Source organism: Neophocaena asiaeorientalis, unplaced genomic scaffold (genome assembly GCF_003031525.2).
Source record: "Neophocaena asiaeorientalis asiaeorientalis breed wild unplaced genomic scaffold, Neophocaena_asiaeorientalis_V1.1 scaffold438, whole genome shotgun sequence".
Classification (NCBI taxonomy): domain Eukaryota; kingdom Metazoa; phylum Chordata; class Mammalia; order Artiodactyla; family Phocoenidae; genus Neophocaena; species Neophocaena asiaeorientalis.
Genome location: NW_020173491.1, coordinates 4,598,724 through 4,626,575, shown reverse-complemented (window position 1 = coordinate 4,626,575; position 27,852 = coordinate 4,598,724). Strand labels below are relative to the sequence as shown.

Below are 27,852 nucleotides of genomic sequence, written 5' to 3'. Positions count from 1 at the left end.
ACTGTGAATATTAGAAGGTGAAGTGACTTAAGTTTGGACAGTAACTGGGAAAGTACCGCAATAATGCAGGAAAGAATGGGTCGACATTTGGACTAAGGTAGGAGGAATCAAGAGGAGAAAACTGATCCCAAAGTTAATTACATGTTAGAATGATATGGACTTAGTGACCAATCCGATATATGGAGTGTAGGATGACAGTCAGATTTCAGTTTGGGTGACTAAATAAGTTGTGTTATTATTAACCAAGATGTAAAATATTTGAATAAGTTTGATATGGAAGAAACAGGAAATAATGTTAATTTTGAATATGCTGCGTTTAAAGAATCATTGAGATGGACATTAAGGTAGCCAGAAGTAAACAAATATGGGCTTGGAGTTCAAGGCCTTAGTTAAAGATGTTATTGATAACTGAAGACACAGGGGAGTAGAGTTTGGCTTACGGAGAACAATGTAATATGAGAAGAAAGTAAAAAACAACTTTGGGAAAGAAAAAAACCAACAACACTGAAAGGGTAGGCAAGGAAGAAGAATCAGCAAAGACTATTGAAAGGAATAGTTACAGAGGTTCTGGAGAGCTAGGAGAGTCACACTGTGGAAGCTGTTGGGAGTGAGAATGGGGGAAAAGTTTAAAAAAGGAAGGACTAGCAACTACTATCTAACACAGCAGAGACAGCAAATTAGGGATAAAAAATATCTTGTGGATTGGAAAATTAAGAGTTTCAGAGATGATACAGAATCAAAAGTCAAACGACAGGTTTAAGGAGAACTGGAGATGAGAAAATGGGAAGAGTTCATGCAGGCTATACTTCCTAGACCTTTGCCTAGGAAGTTACAAAGAGGGATCAATGTGGCTTGAAGGAAAAACAGAGCCAAGAGAAGGTTTACCCTTTCCTTTCCTTACTTTTATATATAAGTTAAACCCAAATTTGTTCACAGACTGAAGGGATGGCACTAGTCTTAAGAGATAGTTTGAAGATATAACAGAGAAGGATAATAAGTGATTGAAGTGAGGTTCTGAAAAGATTGGATTAGATGTCTGCCAAGAGTTGAGGTGGCAGCATTAGTCTTGGTTCTGAGGAGGCACCTTTTAACTTCTGATATGAGGACAGAGGTAAGAATGGCTAAGGATGGAGATACATTTGTAGGCTTGGGTGTGAGGACAGGCAAGAATCTGAATGAATTCACCTACTGGCCCTAGGCTTCTCTATGAAGCAGTCATATATAGAGAGTGAAGGGGATAGGATTGTGATAAAGTGCTTGAGGAAAGTGGTACAAGTTTGAAACAAGTAACTGGGAAAGGGTATTGATAAAAGACAATTAAAATAAAATTTTGTTAACTATTTTACCAGGAAGATTCTCTTGGGAAAAATGATTAACATTTAGAAAATATAAACCAGGGGAAAGAGCACTGTGTGGAATAACAGGTTTTTCCTAACTCCACCTGATTGAGTTTCATGACTCACCATTACTTAGTGAAACAGAAGAATCATGTGACAAGTAAAAACACAGAAAAATGATTTTGAATACGTCATAAAATTTTGCTATTATTAATAATAGTACCTTCGTTTGCTCTTTTATATACACTATCAGACTTCTTTCTCAATCAAGATACCATTCTTTACTTCTTTTGCAATTAATTTTCCATCTCACTAAAAAAAGGTGAGATAATATTCCAAAAAGCATTTTGAACAACTTGGAATATTAATAATAAATGGGGGTAATTCATTACTACGTTCTTATATTTAGTATTCTATTCCTTATCAATTGCTGACAATCTGCTTCCTTGAAGACGTACATTACAAACCTATCTAATTCTTATAGATGAAACTGCTGACACCTTACTAACTAGATTCAACTATTGGCAGACAGTAGAGTGTAAGTTGAAAAACATTCTCTAACATAGCTGATGTTTGATGATGTTAACAAAGGTATTTCAAATTTAATTATGAATTAACATATCAACTTTCTTCTATTCTCATTGGTACACATTAAAGGGAAGCAACTGTAGTCAAAATCCTAAATTATAATGTACATATCTTCTTGAGCTAACCACAACTTCATTTTCAATAATGAACACTCCATGACAGTAATAATGTAGCAACATCAGTACCACTTTTACTTAATGTATTTTGGAACACATAAAAAAACCACACATTAAATTTTTTTTCTATTAATACATACTACATACCTATTGTACCAGTTGAATAAGAGCCAGTTGAGTCCTTCCAGTTGATATTCCCTGAGTTGATTGCCATTTTTATAATCCCTGGATTGATCTATTTTTTTCCAAATATTAGAAGGAGGACGGTCCTTTGTGGAAAAACAAAGAATGAATGATGTATTTTAGATTTTTTTTTTTTTTTTTTTTTTTTTTTGGGGTACGCGGGCCCCCCACTGCTGTGGCCTCTCCCACTGCAGAGCACAGGCTCCGGATGTGCAGGCCCAGCGGCCGTAGCTCACGGGCCCAGCCGCTCCGCGGCACGCGGGATCCTCCCGGACCGGGGCACCAACCCGCGTTCCCTGCATCGGCAGGCGGACTCTCAACCACTAAGCCACCAGGGAAGCCCGTATTTTAGATTTTTTGATCTTCCCTATATCTCATACATGGTAAAAGCACTGCTTTTAAAATAATCAGAAGAATAACATTATATGACATTATGATGAAATTTTACAAACATCTAAACACCAAATAAGTCCTACACGAACTCTTCCAGAAAACTGAAGAGGAAAGCACACGTCCCAACTCATTCTATGAAACTGATACCAAAATCAGACAATGGCATTACAGGAAAACTAGAGACCAATATCCCACATGAACAGAGATGAAAAATTCATAACAAAATTTTAGCAGATGGAATCTAACAATATATAAAAAGGGTAATACAGCATGACCAAGTGCGGTCTTTCCCAGGTATGGAAGGTGGATTAACTTTGAAAATTAATCAATGTTGATCAACAGACTAAAAAACAAAAATATGATAATCTCAGCAGATGCAGAAAACGGAAGAACTAAATGCTTTCTCCCTAGGATCAGAAAAAGGCAAGGATGTCCACTGTCATCACTTCTATTCAACATTGTACTACAGGTTCTAACAGGAGCAATCAAGCAAGAACAAGAAATAAAAGTCATTAAGATTGGAAAGGAAGAAGTAAAACTTTCTTAATTTACAGAAGACATGATTTGTCTACATGGAAAATCCTGTGGAATCTAGAAAAAAGATTAAGTAAGAAGTGATTTTACTAACATTGCATGATATAAAATCAATATACAGAAAACTGTATTCTATATTGTAGAAACAATTATAAATACATTTTAAAAATACTCTTATAATGGCATCCAAATATGAAAAATTTAGGGTTTACTAAAAAAAAATATTTCTTAAATGGTAGCCAATGAACTTTAAAATAATTAACATATACTACTGCTCTAATTATTGTTTAAAATAATTTCCACATTAATTAATATTCTCCATAATTTTCTTTTTAGCAATCCAATCACTGTTTCCTTAGTTTAGGCCAGGAACAAATTTCATTTGATCAAAGATACTTTACATGTTTTATATGTTGTTTTATTTAATAATAATAGACTGGCAAAAAAAATCACTTACCTCCTACATTATTTGACTTTGATAAACCAGCACTGTTGTCAAGTTGATTTTACATTAACTGAGGGGATTAATTTTATTGGCTGAGTCCCCTTTACCAAGGACTACATTACATATCTAAGGCACTGGCTCTTCCCACCATGTGCTTCAAAATCACCTTTTTAATGACACCTGGGGTCCACTCTCAGATATTCTGATTCTGGAGCCAGGATATAGAAACTAGGAATCTCTAATTTTTTAAAAGTTCCAAAAGTGATTCTGATAAGCACCTCTGACTGAGAACCACTGATCTAAAAAAACAGCTTACTTAATGAGGTTAAAGATCAGGTTACTACTGAAGCATGGTCCCCACCCCAAAAAGAATACCTTTCCCTTTCATAATATCCTTTAGACTACTCCTCCCTGAATTAGTTAATTACACTTTTGTTTCCTGGCTCAAGGAAAGGTACTTAGAAGTCAAAAGGAATGGAGGTGAGCTGCTATGTTCTTGGTGATAGACGGTGGGTATTATTGGGAGATAAACTAAGAAGACCAGAAAATAAGAAGATAACCAGAAAAAAAAAAACTTATAAAAACAATATGATCTCTTCCATGGAACAATTCATTCATTTCCTTCTCTTACATCACATCTCCACATTTTTCATGGCAGTTAATCATTAGCTCTGCTAATCAAAAAGTGATCTGTTCTTGTCTTTTCATGCATAAACTCCCTCTTTAGTGAAGTAAGAAATTTCTATCACCAAATTATATTTGAAAGAGGACTGGCCAAGGGCTTCCCTGGTGGCACAGTGGTTGAGGGTCCACCTGCCGATGCAGGGGACACAGGTTCGTGCCCCAGTCCAGGAAGATCCCACATGCCGTGGAGTGGCTAGGCCCGTGAGCCATGGCCACTGGGCCTGCGCGTCCGCAGCCTGTGCTCCACAAAGGGAGAGGCCACAACAGTGAGAGGCCCACATACCGCAAAAAAAAAAAGAAAGAGAACTGGCCAAAATATTTAATAAAATCGTAATATGTCTCTTTAAAGTGAATTTCTTTTGGTTGGCTCCCCAAACTGGATTCACATGAAAAAATATATATATATAATTATTAAAATATCACAACTTGCCATCGCCTTCCAGAATTCTATAGTCTTTGTACTAGAAAAAACAATAACTGACTCAAGTTTTTTTTTTTTTTTGAGCAGGGAAGAGACAGATGTATCAATAAAAAAATCAGTGTACTTAACTTATGTAGGCCTTTTTTTTTTATTGGAGTATAATTGCTTTAAGATGTTGTGTTAGTTTCTGCTGTACAATGAAGTGAATCAGCTATATGTATACTTATATCCCCTCACTCTTGGACTGCCCTCCCACCTCCCCCCATCCTACCCATCTAGGTCGTCACAGAGCACCGAGCTGAGCTCCCTGTGCTATACAGCAGGTTCCCACTAGCCATCTATTCTACACATGGCAGTGTATTTATGTCAAATCTAAACTCCCAATTCATACCACCCTCCTCTCCTCCTCTGTGTCCACATGTCCGTTCTCTACATCTACGTCTCGATTCCTGCCCTGCAAATAGGTTCATCTATGCCATTTTTCGAGATTCCACATATATGTGTTAATATACAATATTTGTTTTTCTCTTTCTGGCTTACTTCACTCTGTATGACAGGCTCTAGATCCATCCACATCTCTACAAATGACCTAATTTCATTCCTTTTTTATGGCTGAGTAATATTCCATTGTATATATGTACCACACCTTCTTTATCTAGTCATCTGTCGTGGACATTTAGATTGTTTCCATATCCTGGCTACTGTAAATAGTGCAGCAATGAACATTGGGGTACATGTGTCTTTTTGAATTATGGTTTTCTCAGGGTATATGCCCAGTATTGGGATTGCTGGGTCATATGGTAGTTCTACTTTTAATTTTTTAAGGAACCTCCATAGTGGCTGTATCAATTTACATTCCCACTAACAGTGCAAAAGGGATCCCTTTTCTCCACACCCTTTCCAGCATTTATTGTTTGTAGACTTTTTGATGATGGCCATTCTGACTGGTGGGAGGTGACACCTCATTGTGGTTTTGATTTGCATCTCTATAATGATTAGTGATGTTCAGCATCTTTTCATGTGTTTGCTGGCAATGTATATGACTTCTTTGGTGAAATGTCTATTTAGGTCTTCTGCCCATTTGTTAATTGGGTTGTTTGTTTCTGGATATTGAACTCCATAAGCTGTTTGTATATTTTGGAGATTAATCCTTTGTCCATTGCTTCATTTGCAAATATTTTCTCACATTCCGAGGGTTGTCTTTTTGTCTTGTTTATGGTTTCCTTTGCTGTGCAAAAGCTTTTAAGTTTTAATTAGGTCCCATTTGCTTATTGTTTTTATTTTCATTACTCTAAGAGGTGGGTCAAAAAAGATCTTGCTGTGGTTTATGTCAAAGAGTGTTCTTTCTATGTTTTCCTCTAAGAGTTTTATAGTGTCCAGTCTTACATTTAGGTCTTTAATCCATTTTGAGTTTACTTTTGTGTATTGTGTTAGACAGTGTTCTAATTTCATTCTTTTACATGTAGCGATCCAGTTTTCCCAGCACCACTTACTGAAGAGGCTGTCTTTTCTCCATTGTATATTTTTGCCTCCTTTGTCAAAGATAAGGTGACCACATGTGCGTGGGTTTACCTCTGGGCTTTGTATCCTGTACCACTGATCTATATTTCTGTTTTTGTGCCAGTACCATACTGTCTGATTACTGTAGATTTGTGGTATAGTTTGAAGTCGGGGAGCGTGATTCCTCCAGCTCTGTTTTTCTTTCTCAGGGTCTTTTGTGTTTCCATACAAATTGTAAAATTTTTTGTTCCAATTCTGTGAAGAATGCCATTGGTAGTCTGATAGGGATTACATTGAATCTGTAGATTGCTGTGGGTAGTATAGTCATGTTCACAATGTTGATTCTTCCAATTCAAGAACATGGTATATTTCTCCATCTGTTTGTGTCATGTTTGATTTCTTTCATCAGTGTTTTATTGTTTTCTGAGTAAAAGTCTTTTGCTTCCTTTGGTAGGTTTATTCCTAGGTATTTTATTCTTTTTGTTGAGAAGGTAAATGGGATTGTTTCCTTAATTTCTCTTTCTGTTTTTCAATTGTTAGTGTATAGGAATACAAGACATTTCTATGCATTAATTTTGTAACCTGCAAGCTTACCAAATTCACTGATTAGTTCTGGTAGCTTTCTGGCAGCATCTTTAGGATGTTCTATGTATAGTATCATGTCATCTGCAAACAGTGACAGTTTTACTACCTCTTTTCAAATTTGGATTCCTTTTATTTCTTTTTCTTCTCTGACTGCTGTGACTAGGACTTCCAAAACTATGTTGGATAAGAGTGGTGAGAGTGGACATCCTTGTCTTATTCCTGATCTTAGTGGAAATGCTTTCAGTTTTTCACCATTGAGAATATTGTTTGTTGTGGGTTTTTTGTATATGGCCTTTATTACGTTGAGATAGGTTCCCTCTATGCCCATTTTCTGGAGAGTTTTTATCATAAATCGGTGTTGAATTTTGTCAAAAGCTTTTTCTGCATCTATTGAAATGATCATATGGTTCTTATTCCTTAATTTGTTAATATGGTGTATCACACTGATTGTTTGCATATATTGAAGAATCCTTGCATTCCTGCGATAAACCCCACTTGATCATGTTGTATGATCCTTTTTCCTGCGATAAGTCCCACTTGATCATGGTGTATGATCCTTTTCATGTGTTGTTGGATTCTGTTTGCCAGTATTTTGTTCAGGATTTTTACATCTATGCTCATCAGTGATATTGGTCTGTAATTTTCTTTTTTGTGATATCTTTGTCTGGTTTTAGTATCAGGGTGATGGTGACCTTGTAGAACGAATTTGGGAGTGTTCCTACCTCTGCAATTTTTTGGAAGAGTGTGAGAAGGGTAAGTGTAAGCTATTCTCTAAATGTTTGATAGAATTCACCTGTGAAGCCATCTAGTCCTGGGCTTTTGTTTGTTGGAAGATTTTTAATTCCAGTTTCAATTTCATTACTTGTGATAGGTCTGTTTATATTTTCTAATTCTTCCTGGTTCAGTCTTGGAAAATTGTACCTTTCCAAGAATTTGTCCATTTCTTCTGGTTGTCCATTTTATTGCCATATGGTTATTTGTACTAGTTTCTTATAATCCTTTCTATTTCTGTGGTGTCAGTTGTGATTTCTCCTTCTTCATTTCTAATTTTATTGATTTGCGTCCGCTCCCTTTTTTTTTTTTTGATGAGTCTGGCTAAAGGTCTATCAATTTTGTTTACCTTCTCAAAGAACCAACTTCTAGTATTAATGATCTTTGCTATTGTTTCCTTCATTTCTATTTCATTTATTTCTGCTCTGATCTTTATGATTTCTTTCCTTCTACTGACTTTAGGTTTCTTTTTTCTTCTTTATCTAGCTGCTTTAGGCGTAAGGTTAGATTGTTTATTTGAGATTTTTTTCTGGTTTCTTGAGGTGAGATTGAAATGCTATTAACTTCCCTGTTAGAAATGCTTTTGCTGCGTCTCACAGATTTAGGGCTTTTCTTGTCATTTGTTTCCATGTATTTTTTAATTTCTTCTTTGATTTCTTCAGTGATCTCTTGGTTGTTTAGTAGTGCATTGTTTAGCCACCATGTATTTTTGTTTTTTACAGTTTTTTCCTGTAATTGAATTCTAATCTCATAGTGTTGCGGTCAGTAAGGATGCTTGATACAATTTCAATTTTCTTAAATTTTCTGAGGCTTGATTTGTGACCCAAGACGTGATCTATCCTGGAGAATGTTCCATGTGCACTTGAGAAGAAAGTGTATTCTGCCACTTGTGGGTGGAATGCCCTATAAATATCAATTAAATCTATCTGGTCTACTGTGTCATTTTACACTTGTGTTTCCTTATTTATTTTCTATTTGGATGATTTGTCCATTGTTGTTAAGTGGGGGGTTAAAGTCCCCCTATTACTGTGTTGCAATCTATCTCCCCTTTTATGGTTGTTAGCATTTGCCTTATGTATTCAGGTGCTCCTGTGTTGGGTGCATATATATTTATAATTGTTATGTCTTCTTCTTGGATTGATCCCTTGATCATTATGTAGTGTCCTTCCTTATCTCTTGTAACAGTCTTAAAGTCTATTTTATCTGATATGAGTATTGCTACTCCGGCTTTCTTCTGATTTCCATTTGCATGGAATATCTTTTTCCACCCTTCACTTTCAGTCTGTATGTATCCTTAGGTCTGAAGTGGATCTCTTATAGACAGCGTACATAGAGGCCTTGTTTTTGTATCCATTCAGCCAGTCTGTGTCTTTAGGTTGGAGCATTTAATCCATTTACATTCAAGCTTATTATTGATATGTATGTTCCTATTACCATTTTCTTAATTGTTTTGGGTTTGTTTTTGTGGGTCTTTTTCTTCTCTTATATTTCCCGCCTAGAGAAGTTCCTTCAGCATTTGTTGTAGAGCTGGTTTAGTGGTGCTGAATTCTCTTAGCTTTTGCTTGTCTGTAAAGCTTTTGATTTCTCCATCGAATCTGAATGAGATCCTTGCTGGGTAGAGTAATCTTGGTTGTAGGTTTTTCTCTTTCATCACTTTAAGTAAATCTCCTGCCACTCCCTTCTGGCCTGCAGAGTTTGTGCTGAAAAATCAGCTGATAACCTTATGGGCATTCCTCTGTATGTTATTTTTTGCTTTTAAAATTTTTTGTTTGAATTTAAATTTTGTTAGTTTGATTAATATGTTTTGGTGTGTTTCTCCTAGGGTTTATCCTGTATGGGACTATCTGCCCTTCCTGGAGTTGGGTGACTATTTCCTTTCCCAAATTAGGGAAGTTTTCCACTATAATGTCTTCAAATATTTTCTCAGGCCCATTCTTTTTCTCTTCTTCTTCTGGGACCCCTATAATTTGAATGTTGGTTTGTTTATTGTTGTCCCAGAGGTCTCTGAGATTGTCTTCAATTCTTTTCATTCTTTTTTGGTGATTCTTTTCCTAGGCAGTTATTTCCACCATTCTGTCTTCCAGCTCACTTATTCGTTCTTCTGCCTCAGTTATTCTGTTATTCATTCATTTTAGTGTATTTTTCATTTCAGTTGTTGTGTTGTTCATCTCTGTTTGTTCTTTAGTTCTTCTAGATCTTTGTTAGACATATCTTGTACTGTGGGATTGTTTCCTATCTTACTGGTTGTTTGGCCTGAGGATTCCAGCACTGGAGTTTGTAGGCTGCTGGGTAGAGCTGGGTCTTGATGCCAAGATGAGGATCTCTGGGAGATCTCACTCCAATGAATATTTCCTGGGGTCTGAGGTTCTCTGTTAGTCCAGTGGTTTGGACTCAGAGCTCCCACTGTAGGAGCTCAGGCCTGACCCCCAGCTTGTGAACCAAGATCCTGTAAGCTGTGCAGGGCAGCAGGGGAAAAAAAAAAAAGCCAGAAAAGGCCTTGGCTCTGGGGGGCAGGGCTTAGGCAGGGGCAGGGTTTAGGTGGTGGGCGGGCCTATTCTTAGGACCCACGGGGCTGGAAAAGGCCATGGTGGGTGATCAGGCTTAGGCTCAACCACAGCAGGAGGGGCCCAGGAGTGCCTCTGGCCTTGGAGGGTGGAGGACCAGGTCTGGGACCCCAGCAGGCTCCCTGGGCCCGAGTAGGCAGAGGAAATAATAGGCACGCTCCCCCTGATCCTCCAATCGCAGATGGTGCTCTCCCTGTTGGCCTCTCTTCTTCTTCCCTACCCATGCCCCTAGGACCCACACGGCCAGAGGGGGCCCCCAGAAGGCAGGGGACCAGACCGGGAAGCCTAACAGGCTCACTGTGGCTGAGCGCAGGGGAAACACCCAAGGCACTTCCCCTGATCCCATGGTCCTGGAGGGTCCCTCCCACTGCCTCTCCTCCTCCCTCCCTCCTACATCCCTAGGACCCACGTTGTCTGGAGGGGGCCTTGGAGGGCCGGAACCGGCCCAGGAGATCAGCAGGCTTCCTGGGGCCCGATTGGGAAGGGGAAACGCTAGGCGCGCTCTCCTGATCCTCCAAGCCTCCGAGGGTCCCTCCAGGCATGGGAACCCCTCCCCTCTCCTAGCCACCCCTCAGGGGCCCCAGTCCTGTCCAGCTTCCACTTCTCCTCCCCCCTCACAATCCCTCACATCCTACCCAGTCACTCAGGGGTTCCTCCCATCTCCTTGGGTGTTGAGGTCTCCCACCAGCATCTGGCAGGTACCCTAGTTGTGGGGAGACGCAAACTCCATGTCCTCCCACGCCACCATTTTGACTCTGCCCCACTATGTAGGCATTTGACAATATTCTATACAAAAGGTTTTTCTAAAAATAAAGCAACTATGGAAGTAGAAGAACTATTTAGTTATGAAGAAATAACTGGTTTATAGAAAACAAGGGAAAGGTGGGTATAATAAGGATTTTTCTTTGATAGAGAATTCATAACTCTGCTTAGAGCTGAAACTGGTATTCTTGACATTTTTATAAATGACCTGAGAGAAAAAGTAGTGGGAAAGTTTTAAATTCAAGATGAGGTAGAAGTATTTGCAACTTTTCCGGAGGGAAATTTAAAAGGAAATACTTATCAAACTTTTGAATGCATATATGTTCTGACCAAACAATTATACTTCTGATTTATCTTACAAGGGCTCAATGTTCAATGTAACACTGTTTATAAGAGCAAAACACTGGAGTATCCACTAATGGAGGAACAGTTAAATTAACGTATATAAGATACTATGTAGTAATTTTAAAAATACAATATTAATTGCATACCAGACTAAATTAAAATTTCAAAAATTACAATAAATCTGTTGAATAAAGAAGTGCTAAGATTTTATGATGCTAAGGCACGTTCTTACCAAATGTCTTGTGTCAGGCCGTGAAGCTTGCAACTGTTCAAACTCTTCTATTTTTGCAAGATCTACATCTTCTTTTAGTTCCCAAGTACTGTCTTCATATGGTAATGAGCACCACTTTACTAAGTAGTAAATAACAGGCTGTAAAACAATTTTTTTTTTCATTTTACCATTTTGAAAAAGAATAGTAAGAAACAAGTTTAAATTGAGAATCCCCAGAAATAGTTTAAATATATTAACCTACATTGGTAAAAACTTATGAAACTTTTTTTGGTGTTTTTAGGTCATTAACTTTAAAAAAGTAATGCTTTATGCCCCGGTCCGGGAAGATCCCACATGCCACGGAGCGGCTGGGCCCGTGAGCTATGGGCGCTGAGCCTGCACGTCCGGAGCCTGTGCTCCGCAACGGGAGACGCCCCAACAGTGAGAGGCTCGCGTACCGCAAAAAAAATAATAAATAAAAAATAAAAAAGTAATGCTTTAATATTTGGAAGTCTTTAGGTTTTTCTTACTTACTTAGAAAATATTTCTATCAAATATTTACTTACCTCACCAGTATCTTTATCTTCACAAAAAGAGACTTCTAATACTCTGTCTACTTCAACGTAGTCTGGGTTAAATGGTTCTTCTTCCATCTAAAATTAAAAAGTAACTTAGTTGATATATGATAAAGAAGTAGAAAGATGAAAGTGAAATAAAGACAAATTTACTAGCTATTCACTATAGAACAAACACATAAGTTTGATTTTAATTAAATTTCCCCAAAAATGGAATCCTTCCATTTTAATTCCAAAAAGATTGCTAGGGTATTTGTCTATATTATGAATCACCATGTTATATATAAAAAACTCAACTAAACAGCACTAAAAACATAGGTACTCCAGACAAGTAAGTTACTCTAGAAGATGTGTTCTTAAAAAATTTCCGAAAGGGAGCCTCTTTTGGAAAGAGGCTCTCCTTTACCTCTGTAAAGGTACTACTTTCCTCAGGTCCAAGAGTTGAAGACTAATCACCCGACCTGGAGGCTCCTATCTCATTTGTATCAAACACTCTATCTACTGATGGTTCTTGTGCTCAAGACCCTCCTACCTAACTAAACGCAAACTCTCTGAGCTACCTCACGTTCGACTGCACTCATTTACTCTTCAACCTACACTTCTTCCTATAGTTTCTAACTGGGCTAACAGTAACACAGCACCAACTTCACACCCTACTCCCAGTTACACAAGCCAGCAATGGAGAAGTCATCTTAGATTCCTTCTCTTTTTTAATCTCCCACATCTCTTAACTCATCAATTTACACAGATCCTACTTTTATCTGTAACTCAAATTGGTTCCTCCTTCCTCATTCTCACTGCTTCATCACTCCTTACTTGGATCTTTACAAATAACTTCCTAACTAGTCACCAACTACTGTCTTGCCTCCCTTTAATTTATTTTCACACTGTCCCCATAGCACTCTTTTTCAAATATAAATCATATATTGCTCCCTGGCTTCAAATCCTTCAATGACTCTCCCAGATTTCATGCTTTAGAGTACAAAAACAGATGCTTTTCAAACTCCATGTTCTGTCACACCTTCATGGTTTTATACTAATTTTTCTCTCTTCTGAATAGATTGCTGTTCCTTCTCTTGTCTGCTTGGCTAATTCCTACCCATTCCTCAAAGTCTTACTTCCAAAAACCCATCTCAGCTATCTTGGCTGCCTCTCCTTCTCTGTTTAACCTCTAAATGTTATAGTACTCCATGGCTCTGCCTTTAGTTCTCCTCACTATCTTAATCCTTTCCTGAGCAATACTATCATCTCCATGTACAGGACACACTTGTTAAAGAGCACTGCCCAACACCAGAATGGTAATAAGGTATTCTAAGAAAATCTGCACAGCTCCAGTTTATCTTGTACCTGAGTCATGAATGTACCTAATCTTCATGAAAAACTAGAAGATTATTAGTTAAGTACTTCTAAAATCTTCAGCTCATTAGAAATTTCTATATCAGAGTGAGGTAGTGAGAAATTTTTGAGGACCTCCCAGCATCCATAAACTGATAGGTCATTTCAGTCATCAAATTTTTGAAGTAGATTTTACAATTACAAAGAAATAACAATAGCTTCATGGTGGAAAAATCTGCCATAAGATATCAACCATTATCTAGTGATTAAAGTTACCACCACCAGTAACTGGGCAAATAGGTATCATGTACCTCCTGATATGATACACTGAGAATGCTGCTGCATCATCTCTGTAGTGTTCTTTTAAATAATGCATGACCTGAAGCTGAGAAAACATCAGATAACCCCAAACTGAGGGATGTGCTACAAAATAAACCACTTAAATTCTTTAAAAAGTGTCCAAGTAATGAAAAACAAAGAAATACTGATAAAGGAGACATGACAACTAAATGCATTATATGCTGCAGGATTGGATTCTAGACCAGAATAAGCATACACACTCACACTTTTTTTTTTTGCTATAAAAATATTAGTGGAACAATTAGTGAAGTATGAATAAAGTCTAAGGTGAGATAACAGTACTACATCAATGTTAATTATACTATTATTATGTAAGACTGTTTCTAGAAAATACTGAAATTGAGACTTAATTTTCAAATGGTTTAGAAAAAATGTATGTGCATGGGAGAAAGGCAGAGGCAGAAAGAGAGAGAGAGGGGTGCACAGTGACAAAAGGAGAATTAATGTTAATGACAAAACAAACATGGTAAAATGTTAACATTTAGGGAATCTAGTTAAAATATATGTGGGAATTTGTTGTACTAAATTTTTCAAATAAAAAGTTAAAAAAATTTACATGAATCTAAAACTGCTCTAAAAAAGTCTATTAAGGGACTTCTCTGGTGGTCCAGTGGTTAAGACTCCGCACTTCAAATGAAGGGGGTGCAGGTTCGATCCCTAGTCAGGGAACTAAGATCCCACATGCTGTGCTACGCAGCAAAAACCTTAAAAAAATAAAAAGTAAAATAAAAAAATTTTAGTCTATTAAAAGAAAAATGAAAAAAAATTTAGAGCAGGAAAGGACATCGGACTTTTTAGTGAAGCCTGGAAAGGTTAATGAATTTTTCCAATGAGGTTCTGTTCATGCATACACAAAGATGATACAGAAAATATGCAATATATTTCACATACTGGAAAATCGTCTTTTCCATTTATTTACTATGCTACTATTTCCATTCTTGAAGAACTCTACTGATAAAATACTTTAAGATATTAACACACTCACATTCAACTCTAAAAAGTATTGAAATATATGCTAATTTAAAAATACAAGAGTTAGCTACCATTCTGAATTATCACTGTTCCTGTTTTAGCTATTTTCCAAGCTAAATTTAGGGAAAGAAAAAAAATGTAGATAGCATTTATATTCAAATATCGTAAGAGGAAGCCTAAGAATTAAAATTAATAATACTTAAATTTTTGATACATAATACTACATGTGTTCAGAGTTCAACACATAATAGTCTTTTTTTTTTTTCTTACGTCTGCAAAAAAATGTGCTCTTTGTGCTTGTCTCAATTTGAATCGTTTGATTTTCTGCTGGATCCTTTTATCTTTCAGAAGCTGCTGTTCTGTGGCCCACTCACAGTGAAGATAGGAGCTAAAATTTTTATAAAAGCAAGATATTAGAATGATATAGAAAACCATGTTTTGAGTTTTTATAGATTTATTTTTAATCACAGCCTCTAAAACAAAATATTATCTTCAACTTTACAAACAGGTAGTTCATCATTTCATTTAATGTCAATAGACTCCATATAATTACTAAAATAAAGCCACTGTGATCTAAAGGTCTGCAATTTGCCGTATGGAAGCAGAATGGTAAATTGAATCATAAGGGTAACAAAATATGACTTTTAGTTTATTTCTTCATTATAATCATTTTGTCATGATCAGAAAGCTAACTTGTTTTGAAACCAATGTTATTTTATTTAAAATACCTTCCTTCACCAAAGTATTAGAAAAAGTTGAACAAAATCTGAAAAGTTCAACAATATAAATATGATGGATAATGTCTGTAATTTGTAAAAGTGTAATGTATAAATATTACTGCATTTTGATGTTTATAAGTAATGTTTTCTGGGAAAAAAATAAAACACTCAATTTTAACATGAAATGTTTTCAAAATCTTTTCACTTTTTAATAATTTTTAAGTTTATAAAATAAGTAAAAAAATATTTTTAAATGCAGATAAAATAAAAATCATAATTTAACTTAATATACTTAAAATATTAATTCATATTTAAATACCTTTCTATTATTTTTCTAACTCAAATACTTACTAATTCTTGTATTTTACAAAAAATTCTTCTGTATCAATCATCACTCCAGGTGATATCTAAGAAAATAAATTCAATAATTATGACTTTTATGATCAGGCCATGGAATATAAAGTGTAAAATGTAATATATCATTACTTACTTCCTTTTTTATAATTCTAGAAGATAGTATTTTGTCCACAATTGCAGCATCTTCTTCACTCGGATTCTCCTATGTGAGGGAAGAAAAATGTATGATGACACATTCTGAAAACACTTTAGTTGCCACTGTTTATGAATATACTAAAATTCAACAAACATTTATTTAACACGTTCCAGGGACCATGTTAAATGTTAGGAACACGAAAATGAAAAATATCAATTGTTGTTACTGTCCTCGTCATCATTGGCATCATCATCATAGTAAACATATGGTGCTTTTTAATGTGTTAGGCACTATTCTAACCATTTTACATATATCAACTAATTTAATCCTTGCAAATACACTATAAAGTAGGTACTATCTCCATTTTGCAGATTAGGAAGCTCAGGCATAGAGAAGATAAGTTCTTGTTTAAGGTGCCAGATCCCTCAGCTAGCAGGTGAGTGGTTGGTTTACAACCCAGACAAGGGAGAGTGAAAGAACTTTACAAAGAGGAAAATGCATATGCAAAGACACAAAGGTGTCAAAACATGGCATTTAGACAACTATGTTCATAAAACCAGAAGACTGAGTGGAGAGAAGTGGAAGGACATAAGGCTAGAAAATCCATACAAAAGGCTTTGTAAGTTATGCTGAAAAGTGTATTTTCATTTTTTTCTGACTTAGGACACCATTAGAGGAGTTTTCAGTGGAAAAGTACTGTGATTAGGCTTGTAACTTAGAAATATACTGCGAGAAGGATAGCGCTTGGAGGAGTTTTAGGAATATTTATCTAGGAGGTGAAAAATGTAAAAAATTGGATGAAGAAGCAAAGATAAAAGAGAGAACAAATCCCTAGGTTTCTGATCTGAATAACTAATGGTTCTATTAATTACAGTACGGAATCTAGGAGGAAAAGCTGGAGCAGGTTTTAGGAAGAAAGATAATGAAAATATTTTTAAAAATTTACATGGGTTTATTTTGTCATAATCCAAAAATCTGTCTTACCACAAATAACTGTAAAGGCTGTTCACCAGGTAAAGGAGCTGAATGCTTTTTTATTTTTATAGAGCCTTTAACCTCTTCTTCAGATTGTTTCCCTTCTGCATCTTCTGCATATTTTTTTCTTTTAATTTGTCGATTTGATCTTCTTTTCTGTAATGAACGATAAGGAGCATATATATGATTATTTTAAAGGAAAAAAAATTATTTCTAGTGTGGCAATTTTGTACATTAAATTTTCAAAACTGTATTCAACATTCATCTTTGCTAATTTTTTCCTTTTAATTAAAGGAAGATTATAATTTGCCCTTTGCCAAAGGTTTACAACCTTTAGTTTTACTTCCTAAAGTGTCAAATAACAATGATTAATAATAATACCTTTATTACTTTTCTTTAGAAATTGTTAAGAATAAAAAGGTTTCTTTTTACCTAACTATTTCACAGCTTGAGAAACATATTTTAAACTATTAATACTTTCACAGTTTTTGCCCCCAAACCTAAAAAGTACATATCAGATGAATGTTGGTTAAATAATTAATCAGGGGCATAAGACTAAAAGAAGAAATTAAATAATATTTGACACAAAGCCCATGAACTTGTGTTTAAAACAGATTTTAAAAAACCCAAAATAATATTAAATGTTTTAAAAAAGATACAGAAAATAAAGTATGAAATCTACCAAAAAATTAAATGTGAATGGAGGAACCAGTGTTTTACTACCTTTACTAGCTTCCCTTAAAAATACAGAACACCACTATCATAAAAACAGAGGTAAGCTTTTCAGATAGTATTATGTGTAGCAACGTAATTTTAATAATAATCTGAATGATTTAAAATCAGGTATCAAATGCGCATGGCTTTACTTACCTCCCTAAATATCAAATATTTGATGTTCCCACTATAAAGACAAATCTCACAATGGCTTGAAAATCCCAAAGGACTTAGGTTTTGCTTTTGCTCACCTCCCTAAAATCTCGTGGATGGAGGCATCTCAGCCAACTGTTCTACTGCTCAATATTCCTTCTTCCTTTTACTATTCTTCTGTGTATTTAGTAACTCCCATGACATTCCCCCCAGATGCAATCAAAAGAATAACCCATGTGTTCTCCTTTTGGTTTCTGCCAATGTCTTCAATTTGGGAGGTCTTTCATACTTCCGTTGCCATGACAAAACTGAATCAGTGCAGCAGTGTGGGTACAAACTGTTATTTGCATCCAGAAAGGATGCAGTGCCTCTTTCTCTTGAGAGTAGTGGAATATTGAGAGAAAGAAAGGCACTACTGTGGTGAGGTAGCTCAGCCAAATGTAGTAGAAAAATTCCATGCCTCAATTAGGATGGGTCACCATCTCTTAGCCATGAAGATATTTACATTTTCAAAACTCAAGGTAACAATTTTGTCATGGGAGACAGGAAGGTGGCATACAAAAGTTATAAAAAAGGACTTCTTAAGAAACCCAATTTTCCCACATCCTATTTTGGAAAAGATATGAAATATTTATTATTCCCTGGGAGGGAGAATTCTATGGATCTCGAATCTAAAACTAAGCTAAAGGAATGTTTGGAGTTAGATTACAGGAATCATATTGTTCTTAATGCTCAAGAACAGTTTAAATTAATAACCATTCATGACATTTATTATTCTAACAATAACCTATATAACCAATGTTATGTCTCACTAGGCACAAATCTTTTAAATAATGAAGTTTGGGAATAATTTAGTACACTTTTAGAAGATTCTGTAGATGATTTCAGCATTAACGTTTCCTTTCTGGTCACTTAGGCATCTAGTGGAACTTTGAAATGCCACACACAGTTCTTAGTAAGCAGTAAACAAGTGGCCGGAAAGAATCCTTTCAACTCACAAAAGTGCACATTCAGGTAATTTTTCACAAGACAGAATGAGAGCTACTTACTGTAAACTGCTCCCTCATTCTATGAAGACTTTATCAGTTTCTGAGTAATTAAACAAACTCTGAGTTTTTCAGCTCTATGAGCTGATTTCATCAAAACTGACATTCCACTAGAGCATATAGTTACATATTAGGCAAAGCCAAGTAAGGTACCACTCTCACCAATTAACTTTCTCTGTCATACAATAGTTCTACTACTTTAAAAATACAAAGCTAATTTGAATGTCCGCATTTTAGGCTAATGTGGATATTTTTGGCTTTCTTTCTTCATAATGTTTTTCGAAGGACAATTTAAAACAGTGACAAATTCTTTCTTCATATTTCTTTTTTCTAGCTTTATTCTTCTTATGTCTTAAAGGCTTTAATAGATCAGTCAACAGCACTTCACATAAGAGGTCAGAAACATTATGCTTTTAAATGACTGAATAGTTTGTTATGATATCACTTGTTTCCTATAATAATCCTAATAAAATGTGCTATAGGGGCTTTTTAAAATAACTTAAGTCTCTAAATATAGTTAGACTACTGCATTACTCTCTGTTAGGTAAAAAATTAAGTATGATAATCATGTTTTCAGATTTCCACCTGACTCTAAACCTTACATTACTTTTCAAGCCTTCAAATTTTGACAATCCACTGTGGTTGAAAGCTACTTTTATATATTTATACAGCATTTATATAATAATATATTTAAATATATCAATAATATAGATTTATAATTGTTTACGAGAAAATTCTTTTTTCCTTCCCCATTAAATTTTTTGTGTTAAAGCAACACATCTGTCAAAGCAACCTAATTAACTACAGTGAAAAGTATGGAAAAAATGTGCATGTTAACCTATTCTACCATTTCATTGTTTGTTAATTACATAATGGAAAAATGGCCAGCATTATTTTAGTAAAAATTTAACTTAATTTTCTCATGTTGAATAATTATAAGTTTGCCTAAGTTAAGGATAACATACGAAGAAAAAGCCAGGCCATATAATATTAGGAGCTTTAGTCACTGCCCTTACCTCAACTCTTGCAGCAGCCCAGGAGCCTTGAGCCACTACTCTCCCATTGGATAAGAAGCTGCATAAGGAAGAAGAAAGGCCATTCAGGGGCTTTCTGGCCCCATAATGCAACAAATGCCACCACCCCTACGGCCTATAGTTGTACTTTAATTATTAGAAAGCAGAGGGTGGCCTGAATTATTATGACCTTCACTATATATATATATATATAGAGAGAGAGAGAGAGTTTTTTAACTTCACAAGGTTACTTTGAATATATAGCTATTCAAAAACAAAAAGAAAGAAAGAGGAAAATGCACAGTATTTTTGTCTACATTAGGGGATTTTTAATATAGTTGTTTATCTTTTCTTCAATAGAAGCAGACCAAAGGAATTATTTCTAGGAATGATTCAACCCATTTGCTTTATCATTTGTATGTGACTTTTAAAATTAATATCTCCAGCATTAAATTCATTCAAAAGTACTCTATAAGTATAGGAGAATATCCCTGGATACTTCTCCATGTTAAAAGCCACGAGGGACTTTGGACTGTTACTTAAACTCTCTGGGCTTCAGTTTCATTATCTGAAAACTGAGAGGGTTTGGAGAGGATGTGTAAGTTTCCTCCCAGGTCTAACATTCTATGGGAATACTACTAGGACCATATTGTAATAATGCTGTCATATAAGTTCTACCATACAATAAAATGTATTTTTACCACTAAACTATAGTATAAATACCCATAAGACCATATTATGCTATCTAAATAATTCTGCCAGTGCTTCATTTCTCAGAAAAAATTTTAATACTCACTTGAGAGTCTTCCTCTTTGAATGCATGCTGTGGCACCTGCTCTGTATCAGATATTTCATCTGAAGACTCATTCTTTCTTTTTTGTTTCTTACCCAATGTAATAATGAGTTTGCTGTTTCAAGAGAAAGAGAGCAAACAGTAAGATCTCTTTGTACTTTTCCATTTTGGGGCAAATTAAGATTCCCATGATAAACTTTTTTCCATTTTATATCACTTGAATGTCCAATCAAAGATGCTATTTATCATGAAATCCATAATGACATTTTCACATGATAAACTCTATTCCAATGCAACAAATACAAACCAGTACTACAGTTAACATATTTCTAAGCAAAGAAAGGCAGACAAATTCTATCACTTGTTTCTTTAGGCTCAAGATTATTTTTCATGAGAAAAATGTCAGGTGATATAACTATTTAATAATTAAAGTAATTCATTTATTATCTTGTAGGTTTGGAATGAGGGATTTTTTTCCTTCTACCTATTTATTTCAAATTCCGCTCAATTCCTTTGAATCCCACCTATTCTCCAAAAGCCTCTATACTTCTTTCTACCCTATAGTAGTTTCTCCCTTACTTAAAACACTTTACCAATTGATTGTTCTTTGATTATTTCACTTACGTTAAGGCTTTTCTTAGCTATACTATACGTTCCTAAAGAGTAAGAACTTTCTTTTTTTATATTTCTATAGTATGTATATGTTTACATTCTCTAATATGTTAACACACACTGACTCTAAATGTCTAAAATAAAAATGTGTTTTCTATGTTTTTTCCTGATCAAAGATAGACGTACATAGAAGTACATCCCACATTTCCATATCTGGTTCAACAGATGAGATAGAATGATCTTCAAGCGCCATCAGGAAAATTCTATTTTATTTTATTTTTTTTACAAGATTTTTTTAATGTGGACCATTTTTTTAAAGTCTTTATTGAACTTGTTACAATACTGATTCTATGTTTTGGTTTTTTGGCCCCGAGGCATGTGGGATCTTAGTTCCCCGACCAGGGACTGACCCCGCACCCTCTGCACTGGAAGGTGACGTTTTAACCACTGGACTGCCAGGGAAGTCCCTGGAAAATTCTACTTTAGATTTCTGCATTTCAAACATAGAAAACTCCCCAAATATTTACTTTCAGGTATGATATATCAGAAATATATCAAAATTTTTTTCAATAATTATTTACTAATGTTGGAGAACTTGAAGGTTAAGAGCATGCACTTTGAAATCGTAGTTTCAAAGATTTAAAGCTTGATTTCATCATTTACCTATCTGTGGGACACTAGGCAAATTACTTGTTAGATTCCTTGCCTGTAAAATAGGGATATTACAGTAGCTAGTTCTATTGTTGTTGAGAATTAAGTGGGATAATACATGTCTGAGCACAGCCTTTAACACACAGTAACTTCTCAACTAATGGTAACTATATCTAACTGTGATATGCCAGGCACTTTCCTAGGTTCTAGGATTTGAAGATAGAGTGGACACGGTTCCCAACCTTAACACATCATTGTTAGAATATGATCCCAGCTAAAATGCTAAAGAGGAAGTTAGCACAAGATGTAATGTGAAGACAAAGGGAGAAATCCTTATGTTTACTGAAGAGTAAAGGAGGCTTTACAGAAAAGGTAAAGTTTGAGATAGGGAACTGAATGATGAAAGAGACTCCAGCAAGTAATGAAAAGAAAAGGCAGGGTACATTGCAGAAGAATGAGAATAAGCAATGATAAGAGCATGTCAGGAACACACAAAGTACTATAGGAGGAGATGGGTCAAGATCACAGAAGACCTTATATTACATGCAAGGACTTAATGTTTTAGTTTAAGCTCAGCTTTAAGCTCGACATGGCAGGAATTTAAAAGAAATCTGTCTAGTTCATGACTGACAACAAATGGCACTGAGATATTTTTGAATGAATGAAAAAAATAAACCAATTGGAAGATGTAAGAATTTTAAACATTCTAGGGATGTAAACAGCATGGTGACTATAGTTAATAATACTGAATTATATATTTGGAAGTTGCTGAGTACATCTTAAGAAGTTCTCATCACAAGAAAAAAATATATAACTATGTGAGGTGATAAGATGTTAACTAAACTTATTGTGGTAATAGTTTCACAATATATACACACAACAAATCATTATGTTGTATACCTTAATCTAAGACACTGTGATATGTCAATTACATCGCAATAAAATTGGGGGAAAAAAAGAATTTTAAACAAGGGAGCAATGCACCCAGAAGGAAGTGAAATGCAAGTCAGGGAAACCAGCGATAAGACTGACAATTCAGGTGAGAGAGATGAAGAGTGAAATATAGGGCCATGGTAGTGTGGGTGAAGAGGGAAAGAAAGATACAATTTTTCATTTTGGAAGCAGAAACAACAGGACTTGGTTATTGACTGGATGATGAGAGGTGAGAAAAAAATTCTAGAATGATTTATCCCCAGGGTATTCTCATATTGGTTTGATCGCCACCTTCAACAGTATAATGGTAATTCTTACTTGATATCTCACTTGCACTTTTCTGAGTATGTGAAATAAATACGAGCAAACATATAGCTTATGTTGGAACCGGGAAATCAGAGGAAGTACAAAAAGATACTCTGAAACAACATTAAGGAACCAACCATAGTTATACGCTATTCCCTCTCCCTTCTTTCAATGGTCATTTCCTCAGTCTTCTGGTCCCTTTTCCTTTACTCTGGTTTCCCTCCTAAAATAAAAATCTCCCTTGAGGTCATATCTACTATTAGATACCACATGATGGTCCTCCTCCTTATCCACAGTTCTCAAAGAAATCATCTATACCGTTTCTTTCATTCTTCAACTCACTATAATCTGAAGTCTTAAAACTACTTTTCATATTCATAGCTTCCATTTATTCAGTGTTTACTGGGTCAGCCTCTGCTGGTTTTACATGTGTTCTCTCACTTCATGGTCATACAACTCTGACAGGCAAATTTTATAAGAAGAGGAAATTGAGGCTTAGAGAAATTAAGTTACTTGCTTAAAGTCATACCACAGTAAGAATTGAAATAGAAATTAAATATGCCTCACGAAACTCCTAATATGTTTCTGAACTCCTAATGTCTAAGGCCACACATGACCCCTGTAATGCCAAATCCGACGGAAATTCTAAAACTTTTATCTACCAACACATAACTAATCACTTTTTCCTTATCTGCACCCTTGGATTCATGACACAACATTCTTCTGGTTCTCACTAAACTTCTTCGGCTCTTCTTCTCTTAGTATGTTGATTTTCAGCAAGATTCAGTTTGTCCTGCCAGTCCCTTAAACTTTGGTATTTCTCAAATTTCTGTCTTCAGCTTTCTTCCCTCTCTATATACTATTCCAGGAAATTTAATTTAATCTCTTCTTAACAACCACTTAGAAGTTGAAGATTCTCAAATCTCGTATCTCCAGTTCAGACCGTTCCCCAAACTTCAGATTCATTCAATAAACCAACTGTTTATTGGACACATCAGTATGGATATCTCACAGACATTAAAATCTCAAAATGGCCCCAAATGCAATCCCTCACTTTTCCTAAAACTAATAGTGTACTAATATTACAGTATAATGTAAATTCAGAAACGTGCACACATCAAAAGAGTACATACAAAAAAAAAAAAAAAGAGTACATACAGCTCAGTGAATTTTCTCAAACTGAACATAAATATATAGCCAGATCCTAGATCAAGGAACAAGACATTACTGGTTTCCCAGAAGTCTCCTGTCATGCTTTCTCTTCAAGTAACAACCTCCTCCTTAGGGTAACCATTATGCTACTTGTGGTAATTTAATATAACCTAAAGTACTTGTGCAGATGATTTTCAGTGGCAAGGTAAGGGATAACTCAAAGTAAAATGATTGGTAGAAAAGTTTTCATGCACTCCCCCATTTGCTATCCATCTCCAAACCTAAATGCATATTTTACACTAGTTTGTAGATGAGGATAACACTAGTGACAGGAAAGTTCAGTTACTTAGATAACAATTTCCTATGAAATACAGATCAAGGTTTGTTAAAACCCATCAATATACTGATTAAAAAGGAATTTTCTCAGTGTCTGGTAAGCTAAATAAGTTCTGTATACATATTCTGATATGGTATCTGTGTGGCTGCTTCAAGACTCAAATCCCACTGAATAAAACTTCAATGAAATCAGGAGCAGAGATATTTAATTTTTTGTATTTATGACTATGAAGAGGTTGTACTTTTCCTTTCTAGTAATATAAAGTAATTAAATGAAAACTCTCTAAGGACAGTGGACTAAGCTGCTTAAACAATATTTTTATAAATAAACATTGCCTAAATACTAGGTTCTACCAAAGCAATCTTAAACACTCACCCTTTTTGGTAGAGGTGGGTAGGTTAGATATAAACGTTTCCTATAATACCTTAGATAAACCTTCATTGTATTATTTGAAAATTGTACTTAAAACAAAAAAAGAGGGACTTCCCTGGTGGCGCAGTAGTTAAGAATCTGCCTGCTAATGCAGGGAACACGGGTTCGAGTCCTGGTCCAGGAAGATCCCACATGCTGTGGAGCAACTAAGCCTGTGTGCCACAACTGCTGAGCCTGTGCTCTAGAGCCTGTGAGCCACAACTACTGAGCCTGCGTGCCACAACTACTGAAGCCCACCTGCCTAGAGCCTGTGCTCTGAAACAAGAGAAGCCACCACAATGGGAAGCCCGTGCACCACAACGAAGAGCAGCACTCACTCGCCACAACCAGAGAAAGCCCGCGCCCAGCAATGAAGACCCAACGCAACCAAAAATAAAATTTTAAAAAAGACCTCGAATCTTATTTTTCATATATTCTGCATTTTCTTCCAATATTTTCCTACAGACCTGGAGTAGCATCTTATTTCATAAACTCATTAACTATCCTTAACCCATGCAAAAATATTTTTCAAATTGTAACTTTGTAAGAGCTATTTCAAATGTAATAGTTTCCTACTAAACTTCTGAAATCCAAAATATTTACATATGCCCATTCTGTTCAAAAAAGGCACATTTCCATTGTAGGAAAAAAGTTGATTCTAAAACTTGAAGTCATTCTTGACTGACATGATTCTGAGTTAAAAAGAAAACAATATATCTATACACACACACACATACATACATACATATACACATACTATGGTTACTTACATAGAACATTGATTCTTGGAAACAATGAAGTCATATCAGTTTATTATATGTTCTAAAATGGTATATAAGTGAAACTACAAATAAGAACAAACATTTGGTTGGTATTGATCAGTAATTCCTAAATCTGTGAGGCAGGCTTCATTAGAAGCTTGTTTGTTAAAAATACAGATTCCAGATGAGAAACATAAGACAAACTCAAATTGAGAGACATTCTACAAAATAACTGGCTAGTATGCTTCAAAGTTGAAAGTGTCATTAAAGACAAAGACTGAAGAATTATTCCAAAATGGAGGAGTGTAAGGAGCTATGACAACAAAATGAAATGTAGGATCCTTAACTGGATCCTGGCTCCCAAAAATGGAACAACTGACACAATTTGCATGAGGTCTGTAAATCAGTTAACAGAATTGTGTAAGTGTTTACTTCCTGATTTTGATCATTGTGCTTAGGTTACATAAGATATTAACATTTGAGGAAGCTGGGTCAAGAGCCTAAAGGAACTCTGACCTATTTTTGCAAGTGTGAGACTAGTTCAAAATAGAAACTAACAAAACCAAACCAAACCCCAGATTTGTAGGTTCCAACTCCAGAATTCTGAACTAGTAAGTGGGATCCCAATCAGACTGTAAAAAAATTCTCACCAGGTTTGCGAACCACTGGCTCAAAATAATTAGTGAAGAAAACTCTAGGAACAAATATTTAGGATAATAAAACTATTCTATACTTATAGAACACTTAAAATTTCAAAGTGCTTTTGTCTATAATATTGTTGATCCTCACAGGCAAGGCAGACATTGGTCCCACCAAACTAATAGGGAAACTTTAGCCCTGAAAGATAGAACAAACTGCCAAAATCACAAGTCCAGTAAAAGACAATAAAGGTCTCTTTACTCCTACTCTACTATTTTTACTCCTACTCTACTATTTCCAACATATCTTATTGATTTTAAAATAAAATGACACTATGCTTCAACCAGTCAATAGATATTTAATATCAATAAATATAGTTTAATGAATAGAGAATTATGAAACTACATTATCTTTAGAAAATAATTAAGGTTAAAGTTTATTGACTTTTGAACAACCAGAAATTTCTATTGCCTCTACAATGACAACTGATAGCCATAAATGTTATCTGAAGGAAATCAGATGATCCAAAAGTAGAATAAGATAATTTCAGCTCAGTAAAATACCCCATTACCAAAGAGCATTCCATTCTTCCATCATGAATTACAAGTTTACTATATTAAACTAAAATAAAATTCTAAAATAAAATTTCATCATACGTACATTCTACAAATAAATTGATCGTTTGCTATTCTTAGAAATATCACAGAGTAAAGCAACAAAATAATACAGACTGTATTAATAATAATGGCTTTATGCAAGTTTTGTTTTTTAAAACATGAAAGGGATCTGTTATCAATGTTAGCGAACTGCAGCAACAGATATTCAGGCATATAAATGAACTAAATATTAAAACATAACTTATTTCAGACAGCCAAGGGCAATTTCAAACTAAGTATAAATTTGAAATGTTAATTCATTTGACAAGTACAGGCACTAGAAAACTTCAGTGTTTATACTTCACGTTATATTTGATTTTCAGATGCAATTTATGCCCTCATCTAAATCCTGCCCACATGTTATTCATGGAGGCTGTGTAACAAGCTGCATTCTACAGTGTCAATCTGCAGTTGCCCCCTGTAGATTCTCTCACTGCAATAACCGGACAAACAATGAATCTTATCCAATTAGTCCATTTGTTGTAATTAATACATCCAATTCATCATAAGTAAAGGAAACAAGCAAAAATACTATTTTACATTATAATTTTTTTTCTCTTTGCAAGCCCAGTGGAAGGCACTGAGGTTATTTTTAAAGCCATAAAATATATGTGTGTGTATTTTTTTTTTTTTTAGAAGAAGAAACACATTTAACTTGATGCAATCACTCCAGTTGAAAGTTCAATTCAAGACTCTAGCTTAAACTCATCTGGAAAAAACAAGTTTTAAAGTGGTTCTTTATTTTAGTTAATCCTTAAATTTGTGAAAGCAGCATTGTATTGTAAATTTTTGGTAACTTGGATTATA

The 27,852-nt window shown here is 35.1% G+C and overlaps 1 protein-coding gene across 8 annotated transcripts in view; it reads right to left on the bottom strand.

Annotated features, from left to right (window-relative positions):
* CHD9 (chromodomain helicase DNA binding protein 9) overlaps positions 1 to 27,852 on the bottom strand; it is a 244,148-nt gene that overhangs the window by 80,392 nt on the left and 135,904 nt on the right. For 7 of the 8 annotated variants that reach the window (XM_024747342.1, XM_024747341.1, XM_024747344.1 and 4 more), the window contains 8 exons: positions 20,591 to 20,702; positions 16,878 to 17,024; positions 15,891 to 15,959; positions 15,752 to 15,807; positions 14,952 to 15,069; positions 12,006 to 12,092; positions 11,461 to 11,598; positions 2,189 to 2,310 (listed from right to left, as the gene is read on the bottom strand). In XM_024747342.1, the coding sequence (XP_024603110.1) occupies positions 2,189 to 2,310; positions 11,461 to 11,598; positions 12,006 to 12,092; positions 14,952 to 15,069; positions 15,752 to 15,807; positions 15,891 to 15,959; positions 16,878 to 17,024; positions 20,591 to 20,702 (849 nt within the window). Of the gene's footprint in view, positions 1 to 2,188; positions 2,311 to 11,460; positions 11,599 to 12,005; positions 12,093 to 14,951; positions 15,070 to 15,751; positions 15,808 to 15,890; positions 15,960 to 16,877; positions 17,025 to 19,797; positions 19,819 to 20,590; positions 20,703 to 27,852 lie in introns of those variants that run through there. The other variant, XM_024747345.1, reaches the window with a different exon arrangement.